Source organism: Vigna angularis, chromosome 4 (assembly GCF_016808095.1).
Source record: "Vigna angularis cultivar LongXiaoDou No.4 chromosome 4, ASM1680809v1, whole genome shotgun sequence".
NCBI classification, from domain to species: domain Eukaryota; kingdom Viridiplantae; phylum Streptophyta; class Magnoliopsida; order Fabales; family Fabaceae; genus Vigna; species Vigna angularis.
In genome coordinates this window covers 14,258,753-14,269,833 of record NC_068973.1, presented here as the reverse complement: position 1 = coordinate 14,269,833, position 11,081 = coordinate 14,258,753, and the positions used below count along the sequence as shown (strand labels likewise).

The 11,081-nt window shown below is 34.0% G+C and overlaps 1 protein-coding gene across 1 annotated transcript; it reads left to right on the top strand.

Annotated features, from left to right (window-relative positions):
- The first annotated feature begins 4,143 nt into the window (after nucleotides 1-4,143).
- On the top strand, nucleotides 4,144-9,556 carry LOC108332162 (CBS domain-containing protein CBSCBSPB1). The gene is made up of 15 exons (XM_017567331.2): nucleotides 4,144-4,353; nucleotides 4,435-4,568; nucleotides 5,480-5,648; nucleotides 5,768-5,900; nucleotides 5,993-6,157; nucleotides 6,288-6,369; nucleotides 6,477-6,590; nucleotides 6,710-6,776; nucleotides 6,961-7,066; nucleotides 7,160-7,227; nucleotides 7,795-7,889; nucleotides 7,966-8,099; nucleotides 8,415-8,500; nucleotides 8,590-8,679; nucleotides 9,075-9,556. The coding sequence occupies exons 2-15, from the start codon at nucleotides 4,456-4,458 to the stop codon at nucleotides 9,240-9,242; spliced, it is 1,590 nt and encodes a 529-aa protein (XP_017422820.1). The 5' UTR covers nucleotides 4,144-4,353; nucleotides 4,435-4,455; the 3' UTR covers nucleotides 9,243-9,556.
- The last annotated feature ends 1,525 nt before the right edge of the window (nucleotides 9,557-11,081 follow it).

Here is an 11,081-nt window from a genome sequence, read left to right as displayed (position 1 = left end):
AATTCATCCTTCTCTACATGAGACTAGATGATTATTAGAGTATCAGGATAACCTCCTACTTCGGGACCCTCAACATCAACATATACACTAATACTATGATATTGCAGAATCTCATCATGAGATTCATACCATACTCATATTCCTCAACTCATATTATACTATTACACAATCTCCCCATAATACACATATCATGATCAAAGACATAATTTCATATCAACATCATAAAATACATTCATCCCAGTAATTTTATCATATCTCATGCATTCACATAATTTACCTCAGAGTATATATTCCAAACATTTGTACACATAGTTTAATTCAAACTCAGAATCCAACACCATTTGAAAAATATTTGCATGAACACTATTCACTGAACTCTTTTGAACGAACGCTAAAGAACGAACGCTACTGGACGAACGCTAGTGGGCGAACGCTAATGGACGAACGCTACTGGATACCGCTTTTCACCAAACCCTATAAAACTGACACCACTTGGACGGACGCTATGACATCTACCCCAATCTAGTCGAACGTTCTATACTGATCTCTATTTGAACGAACGACATTTAACCGAACGCCATCTGTCGAACGCTAACTGACCGAACGCTATTTGGTTGAATACTATTTGAACGAACGCTAGAGATCATGTACTGAGCCGAACGCTAAAACTCAGCCGAACACTGCCAGATCAAACCATCCTAGGCCGAACGCTCAAAAACGAACACCATAATCAATTAAACCCTAGTCGGACGAACGCTAAAACTGAACACCTCACTCACATTTGATACTACACGAACGAAAGTTAAGATCGATCTCCTAGGCTCGACACTAAAACACCAAAAGTTATTAGACCGAACACTATATGAACGAACGCGACGATTGACCACTAAGACTTCACTATTTGGACGAACGTTCAAAGTTCAAACCTCATCAAGACCGAACGTTGTCCATGTCGAACACTATCTGACGACCATCATCGAGACTGGACGTTCGTTAAGAACGATCACTAACTTAGAATAAATATTAACAAGATCGAACGCTAACAGTCACTAAGAGGTATCAAGACCGAACACACACTAATACATCAAAACCGAACATTCAGGATTCAAACCTAAGAATGTCAGATGAAGGTCGAACGCTACGACCACTAATTCATCAAAGCGGACGTTCAAGATTCAAGTCCTATTATACTAATTAAGCCGAACGCTACAGTTACTAATGCAACTCAATACTTAACGCTTAAGATGAGAATACTAACTGAAATACGAACGCTCTAGATCTCCATTAGAGACTACCTAATTAAAACCGAACGCTACAATCGTTAATACCTCAAAACCGAATGCTTACGATTCAGACATAAGAATCCCAAATTAAGGACGAACGTCAACAAGTATTAATTCACTAATATCGAACGTTCAATATCCAACCTAAGAATATCAACTTGAGAACGAACGCTCACCATCATTAATCTAACAAAAACCGAACGCCTGAGATTACTTTACTAGAATACTAAGTTAAGGACGAACGCCTAAAGACATTAATTCACTATTTGAATACGATTTGGACGAGCGTCTAGTATAGTACTATCTTTATCTAAGGACGAACGCTAATACTCGTTAGCTTTAAATGACCGAACGTTCCAAACTGGCTGACCTTAGTCGAGCACTATACGGACGAACGTTCTAAGTTGTTTGATTCGGGCGGACGCTCAGAACAATTAACGAACGTTCAGAAATTGGCCGACCACTATTTGGTCGAACACTGTTGGAACGAACGTCCAATTTTGATTCACCAAAATTGGACGTACGCGCGTTCTGCAGAAACGCACCAGAGTCCAGAAACCGAGAAAACCTCCATCTTCATCTCCTTCCCAATTTTTTTTTCCCAGATTTACAGCAACCACAACATATCTCAAAAATTAAGGAAATAAATCAAACTCCCCTTACCTCTTGAAGACTTTCTTTGTAAAATTAAGGATCTATCTTTCTCCAGACGAGCAGATCAAGATCTCCTTGCATCTTCAATATTTCTCCACTTCTTCTCCCAGATTTTGCTGCAACAACTTCACTCTCACAAGAAGCCCAACCCCAGATCCTCCTCAGCATATTTCTGAAGTTGGTACTGCTTCCTTGGGGGCTCGGCTAGAAACGGGAGAAGAGTTCCCTCCCTCTGCTGCTCTCTCTCTCCCTCTCACATGCCAATCATGAAAACCTCCCCCCCCCCCCCCCCCCCACCTTGCTAAGCTCCCTGCAATCAGCACCTCCAATAATTGTACTCCAATAATGAAAAAGGTGGGTAACCACCATGTCCCCACCATTCCTAAAATGCCGGTCCTTACAATCTACGCGTTGGTTTTGAGTGTGGTTTCAGAATAATCGATTATTTGGAATGATAATCGATTATCCCTTCTTGTGTAATGTTGTTCAAGAGTAGAAAGTGATTCAGTGTGGTGGCGGTGATACCTTAAAGTTAGGGTCTCTCTTTCACTTGTGTGAGGCAGGGGAAGAGGATGAGTTACGATAATAACGTTAATGATTTTCTGTAGTTTAGTGAAAGAGTCACGGTTTTGAACCAACATCGACGTATTATGAATTATGATGAGACCTTAACGAATTTTTGAAAGTTGATCAAACCTTAACCGTGTTTCGAAATACGGCTAAGACTTCTAGCCTCCATGCCTTCTCACATCTACACTTTATATACATTTATTTATATATGTTCAATTCATAGCATTTCAATCCAACACAAGCATCAACAACATGAATGAACAAAGGAGGGGAGAGAAACTAACCTTTAGTAGTGCAGCAACAACGACCACCATAAAAACTGCAACAAAGTGGAAAAAACAAAGGAAGAGAAAGGGAGAAACAAGGGAAGAGAAAGGGAGGTTCGGGGAGAAGAAATGTGGAATATACACTAGGGTTTCAAATTTTTAAAATGAAAAAAAAAACTTGGTTAAAAATTCTAATTCTAATGTCAGAAGTGACAAAAGGACAAAATTAAAATTGTAAAAAAAGTTGGATATTCAGAACGAGATTATTGAAGTGCAAGAAGAAACACTAATAACAGTCACCTTGAAACAAACAAAATATATAATCATATATTATTTTATGTTAGTTTTCATAAAATAGTTTTACTTGTTATTACTGTCAAAATGATATACACAGTTCATCTAATATAATAGTTTTTAAGTGTCCTATTTTATATAAATAATAATATTTTCTTATAAATACCATTTTATCATCAAAGATGTTATCAACGGCATTAACATCTAATTAAAAATTATTTTTTATTATTTTACTTCTGTTTCTAACTTGAGTGTGTTCTGTAATTAATATATTTTAAAAAATCACTAAAAATATAAACGGAATAATCAGTCGCCCTTGTTCCTAAAATATTTAACTAAATCAAATTCAAACATTAATTCTGACCTATATAAATAAACCAGTCAAACCTAATTAAATATATTACTTTTAGTAACCTAAACTTAAATTTGTTTGACTGGTTTACATTTCTGCCTATAATCAGCATTAATATATTGACAAATCGTACCGTGATAACGATGGAAATGAAATAGAATTACCTTACTCATATTAACTAAATCAGTCAGGCAATGACTGTCTCCCCTGCATATATATATTATAAGAAACTAACCAATAACCAATGTATCTATATGCTTTTAAGGTATACACTGGTTAAAAAACTTTAAATATTTTTTATTAGAACTTACATTAAAATGTATTGTATACAATAGAATGAAATGTAGATTTTATAAATTATTATATAAAGATATTGATTGATAGAAATTACGTTAGAAAAATTAGATAATTAGATTATTTATCAATATCTATGTTCTTTTAATGAAAAAAATGTATTTTCTATTCTTAATTCTTAATCAGTTCTCTAAATATTTTTTTTAAGTTTGAATTTGAATACTTAACACCAGCAGAAGATAATAAATCACAGTGCACGTGGCAAACTCATGGCAATCATACTGTGAGCGTATAAGGTTATTTTATTACTGCCTGTTAATTTGTTATTTTAATTATAATAATAAATTACCAATTTCCAACAAAAAAGGAATAAGTGACGTGCACGCCTTCCATTGGCTACATACCAGTAACGTTGAAATTCTCTATTTCTCCATCTCTTCTCTGTGTTCCTTTCCTCCTCCACGCTTCTCTTCTCTCTCTAGGGTTGCCTTCTTCCTCTCTCATTTCCCCCACTTTTTCCTCGCCGGCCGGAAACCTTTTTCCGGCAATATTTCCGACCATCAAACCTTGCGCCGCCTTCAGTTCAACTTCTCCATTCGAACTCAATTAATCTGTTTCAATTCGGAGCTGTAGCTAGCTTGTACGACTCTCTTAGACTTCGATTTTATACACTTTGTTTTTTGTTGATTTGACGTGTGTTTGACGTTTTTTTTTATTGCAGCGATATTGGAGCAGAGGGGAGATGGCAAGTCAAACCGGTGCCTCTCGAAGGAGTATTTCCTCGACGAGGAAAGCCTCCGAATCAGGAGTGTCTCATGCTACTTCTCGAAAATCAATTACCTCTTTGCGACCTGTGTATGTTGTACTTATTCACTATCTTCCTTCTTAATTTCCGCGGCTATAATAATATATGTTTTCGATAGCATGCCCAAATTAATCAAATCGTTAATTTGAATCTTAATCTTCCTTAATTATAATTTTTTTGACTGTTTTTTATAAGAATAAAATCCTTTTATCTTGCATGCGCTGTTTAATTTCATCTGCTTTGTGTTTATTGTTTAAAGTGCTTAAATTAACCTTGTAATAATTTGAAATATTATGGATTTTATAGCTGTAGCTATTTTTGTGGTCTGCCGATGATTATCGCTTTTCTGAGCAGCTATTTGGGATATGTGTTGCCATAGTTGTAAAACTCGGTATTTTCAAAGTGTCTACGTCAAACAAATGTGGCTATGCAAAGTCTTGCCCGATTGGCTTAGTGGTTGGTTTACAATAATGAAAATAAAGGTCTTTGACTTTGATTCGGTTGCTATGGTTGTACCATCAAGTTTACTTGATTGAAAAACACTTTTATGTATCATTTTGTTAAAGGCTAAGCAGGCGTAAAATACGTACAAAGAAAATGAATTCTGGAGGAATTTATTGTTTCGAGTAAGTAGATTTGTGCCTTGAACATTTATTTCCGTACAAGAATTTATCCTCTTCCCCCTTATGAATTTGAGTCTGTTTCAGAGGTTGATGATCTTGACATGGGTATAGCCGCTTTCTTTAATTGCGTATTTCGTAACCAATTAGTGGTGCCTACAAGGTTGACTTAAGAAAATTGAATTGGTTTCAGGAGTTGTTAACTGCGCTCAAATAGAGTTATTTTTAAGCAATATCATGATAGGTCCTTCATAAGTATCTTAGAACAGAAGACTTTTTGTTGAAAGTCGTATCAATTTAAATAATGGGATGTTCCCTCATTGGTACATGAAATTGATCAGGGCATTAGCAGGAGAGCGGACTGTGAAATCATTGCGACTTACAAAGGCCCTGACAGTACCTGAAACAACAACCATCTATGAAGCATGTCGTCGGATGGCTGCCCGTAGAGTGGATGCTCTATTACTAACTGATTCTAATGCTTTACTCTGTGGAATCCTCACGGACAAGGTACCATTCATACATGGTTTTCTCAAATTTTAGAAAGAAAAAAAAAAATTGAGTCCATGCCTAGGCTTCTGCAGTTTTAACCTACACAACTTCATGTTCTATTTTATGGTTAAATAAAGGATATTGCAACAAGAGTTATTGCCAAAGAGATTAACATTGAAAACACACCAGTTTCGAAAGTCATGACTAGGAATCCAGTATTTGTACTTTCTGAAACTCTTGCTGCGGAAGCCCTTCAAAAGATGGTGCAAGGTTTGTAGTGTATATAGAGAAACACTCAACTTTTCAAGTTAGTTATTGTTCTATATCTTGCCTTTGAATACATGGCTGATATTTGTTGACAGGGAGATTCAGACATTTACCTGTGGTGGAGAATGGAGAAGTTTTGGCTTTACTAGACATAGCAAAGTGTTTGCATGATGCCATTGCCCGTATGGAAAGGGCAGCTGAGAAAGGAAAAGCAATTGCAGCAGCTGTTGAAGGAGTCGAAAAACACTGGGGAACATCAGGTTCTGCTTTGTAAACCATTTCGTTTTCATGTTTTGTCTTTTGATTCGTATGATAGTTTACTTGCAAAACAGTTAGATATTAGTTATGTTCACAGTTTTTAATATTACGTTGTATTTGGCCTTTGGACAGAGTCTAATACATCATTCATTGAAACTCTTCGGGAGCAAATATTCAAGCCATCATTGTCTACAATAATTTCTGAGAATTCAAAGTAGGTAATACCTTCTTTGTTGGAGTTGAAAAAATTATATAAATTTTAAATTGTCTGTACGTTTTTTCACCATCCAAGTTACTTTAACAGATAATGGTTCTTTTTAGGCTAGTAACAGTATCACCAACGGACTCGGTTCTGACAACAACAAAGAAGATGGTTGAATTTCATGAGAGTTGTGCTGTTGTGACAGTTAATGATAAACCTCATGGCATCTTTACGTAAGTTTGTGGTCATTAACATGACCAGTAGTCCTCTTTACATGAAAAGCTTTTGCCTTTCCCCCAACTTTCATTTATATATGCTTGGAATAGTTTTGATGTTTGCTTAAAAATTTCAGTTCAAAAGATATCTTGTTGCGGGTAATTGCACAAAATCTTTCTCCTGAATCAACTCCCATTGAGAAGGTACTTTTTATTTTTACATTGATTAGAATAAACAGTTTACCTTTGTTTTCATTTTCCATTCTTTGATTCTACGGCATCTATATCTAGTAATGTTTAAGATCCTATGTTCTATTGTGTTAGATGAAAAATTGGTCATTTCGAGTGTTCATCCTTTTCTTGTTGATGTTATTTAATAAATATGCAGGTTATGACTCCAAATCCAGAATGTGTAGTAATTGATACACCCATTGTTGATGCCCTTCACACTATGCATGACGGGAAATTTTTGCATCTTCCTGTGATTGATAGAGGTAATGTTAATTGCAATACATATGTAAGCGGGAAGATTTAATGGGTATATGCTTCGATATTTTTTCTAACTTGGTTTAGGTGGTTGAAAACAGATGGCAGTGTAGTTGCTGTGGTCGATGTGATCCATGTTACTCATGCTGCCGTGGCGACAGTAAGTCAGGTGTATTATCTATCCTGGACTCTGGAACTCACTACTATACTATTGTTGACTAGAATTTTAAATCCATGCTGCCTGAAAATGGGACAAATGGCTTTATTTGTGACGTAGCGTTTAGAATGATTCTTGTCAGTAAAATATTGTGACGTGTTCTTGATTTGGTTTTGTTGATAGTGTTAAATGTAGGCTTATCTACTGTTCATGAATTGGTAATATCTCAACGGAAGTTATGAGTTTGTCTTGATTGTCCACTTTTTTTACTTTCTTTTGTGTTATATTTTGGTCTTCACCCCCAATTTTTAGCTGCTTGGAAATTTAAAAATCTGAAAGCTATTCAGCAAATACAAATGATTAAATCTAAGGCAACCAATTTACATTCTTATTCTTTCATTTACACAATTTTCGTAAGAGTATATATAGGATTGGAAAATAAGAAAAAGGTAGATGAAATATGATGGACCAATGCAATTCATAATGGAATTAGACTAACAAATTTAAAAAAAAAAAAAAAACATTGGTGCTGGGTACAATTAGGTTGGAAGTAATTATATAATTTTCCTCCACTAACAGGTTGGGAATAATGAAGCTGCAACCACCTTGATGCAAAGATTTTGGGATTCAGCCATGGCCTTAACTCCAAATGATGATGATGACGATACACGAAGGTTATTTTCACATAAATTGTTTCGAGAAATATTACGTATATTTTAATATACTTACACACTTTTGATTATGCACCAGTGAAAGCTCCTTGAAATTGGCTTCTGATGGAGGAGAAACGGGGAGGTCCATTCCTTATCTTTCATCAAGCATGGCTAATACATTTTCCTTCAAAATACAAGATAAAAGGGGCAGAATGCACAGATTCACATGTGGTATGCAAATTATCTCGTCACCGATCAGCATTTTATTTGCCATTTCCTTCCATCTCTGACAGCATATAACTGATGGTTTCAGTATATGCATGTATTGTATATAGTTCTTCTATAACTTTCACTTGAATGTGATTGGGTTGCATGTAAATATTGACAGTTAGCTCTGTAGTAATAATTGATAGACAAACATGCCTGCTTGACTTTGTTTTCAGGGAATGCCTACATTCTCTGAGCAACTTGCATGCAATATATTATTTCAAGGCAATTATGTTTGTGTATTATCAGTTGAGTTTTTGTATGGGCTTGCATGTTCAGATACCCGGAGCATGAAAGAGGTTATAACTTCAATCATTCAGAGACTTGGTGATGATATTGATCCTAACAACGTACCCCAAATTCTGGTACTTTTGAAGACTATTGTATATTCTTCTTGAGATTGGTTGTATATTTACCCTCTTCTAAGGTAAGCTGGTTGTATTTCATTTTTCAGTATGAAGATGAAGATCATGATAAAGTTGTATTGGCTTCAGACAATGATCTTGCAACTGCTGTGGATCACGCCAGGACAGCTGGTTTGAAGGTATGGTGTTCAGGTCTGGAGTCCTGAAGGAAAGTTTTGTCTCCTTTCTTAATATTGAAAAAGGAAATAGATTTGTAGATCTGAGAAAATCTTTTAGAGATAGATGATGGATATCTAATATAGGTTAAGTCATAAATTTAGTTCCATGTTCAATAAAAGACTACATTTTTGTGACCATATGGAAATTGTTTACAAATTAGTCCCTCTTGTTTTTTAGGATTATAAGTAGTATTCCGACTTTTTTATGCAAGGACCAAAAGTACAAAAAATATATGTCGGGAATAAAATATAGAATTTTGGTGATGTAGATTGTGGACCTGTCATTTATGGTAAAGATGTTTATAAAGTATACGTATCTTGAAAAGAGTTTGACTTAAGATTGATTGATGTTGTAGGGGTTGAAATTGCATTTAGATTACGCAGGACCACGTGGTAATGGGAAAAGTTCGCGTTCAGGAAGTTATGCTTATTCAGATGCATGGGCCTCTGCATATAGTGCCGCTGCAGCTGGAGCTGCACTTGTTGCTGGCTTAGGCATATTAACATACTTGAAGCGAGTTTGATTAAATGAAGAAACAAGTTATGTAAGTGAAAGAGGCCAATCTGAAGTTAGCTTGAATTTTGGAGGGCAAGCCGTCCGCTAGCTATCTTTATGTTCTGAAATTTTGTACAATTTCTCTATATATACGAGGAAAAGGTTTAAAGCATTTTTGTGTTTTCTGAAAATTAATTGGGATGGTAATCCCTTGCTGCTTGTGTATTTGTAATTTTAGTAATTGCAGCCTCATCAACCCTCGAGACTGAACAATAACAAGCAGCTCTGTCCATTTTTTCTGACATTACGAGTTCATAAATCAATCGACCAGAATTGATTTCATTAGCGGTAATGATATTTTCTTTGTGACGAATGTTTGTTGTATAAAAAATATTTAAATATGATTTTAATTTCTTCAAATATTACATTGTTTGGTTATAGTTCTTAGAATAATATTTGTTAGTTTTAAGTATCTGACTTTTTTTTTGTTTCTTTAGTTTTTCTTATTCCTTTAATTAGGTTAGTATTAAAAATCAATGGTACTAATTAGTATAAACAAGACATTATTTTAAATTAATATACCTATATGTTTAGGTATATATCTTATTTAACGTATTTATTACTTAATTCCAATATCATTATTTGTTATTTTTAACTGTTATGTATTGTTTTATTTAAAGTATTTACATTAAGTAAAGTTTATAATTCATTTTCTATATGATACTTTTGATAATATAATATCCTAAATCGTAATAAAATAGTTTTTCAACATATTCGAAATAGGAATTTTAGCTTAGGACAAAAATAATAAATTATGTTTTATATTTTTAGAATTAATAATTATAATATGTTTCAATTGTATCCAATCCTTATAAAAATTGAGAGAATTTAAAATTTGTTAAAGCATATCAATCTACTAAAAACCAAGTGTATTTGTTACATTTATATAACCAAAATATACTGAAAATCAAGTATATGTTTACACTTGTATGAAAACCTTAACTAAGCTTCAGTACTCTAAATTCAATTATTATAGAAAAGCAAAATGATTTTTTTTTTTCTATTTCCAAAATTAAGCAACTAGAGAAAACACCATCTTTAGATAATCATTCTTTTTTATAGTAGGTGATACTTCTTCCAAAGAATGAATTTTCTTGTTAGATCATTTAGTGAGTTAAAGAAATAAACTTCCACAACATTTCTTAGGAATAAATAAGTTGATGAAATAAAATCTTAGGTGGGTTTTGGTTGGTCAACCTATTGCTGCCTTATTTAGACCCATTTATAAATTTGATTTTGGAGAGACTTTGTTTGTTTACATCCCCTCATGTTTTGACATCCTCCTTAACTCATTTTTGTTTTCCTATATATTCATATCTACTATGTTTGTGTTTGAATTTAATTAAGGTTCCCTTTTCTTCACATCCTTAGTCATGATTTCTACTGTTTTTTAAAATCTCTTATTTTCTTTTATGTTGTTCAAAATGTCAAAGAGTTCTAACGACCTATGATGGTAGGAAATGTTTCTCTAAAAGGAGGGTATTTTTTTACGTTCCCCTTCGCTACCATATCTCTAGGATGTTACTTTGAGGGAGGTAGCTCATTCTATAAAACTTGGAAGTTTCAAGAGAGAATTGAGATCATTGTTTGATAGCCTTTAATTTAACTAACTTTTTAACTTTCAAGATTAAGGGCTCTTGTAATGTTAAACCACAGAAAAATGGAAGTTCTTCTCCTATATCTCTCTAAAATATTACTATTTAGTAAATAAAAAGTGTTAACTTGGTAAAGATCATCAAACATTTCATTAAAAAAATACCAAATAAATCATTCATTTGAGTGGATTAAAAATAGCTATTTTTTAAAA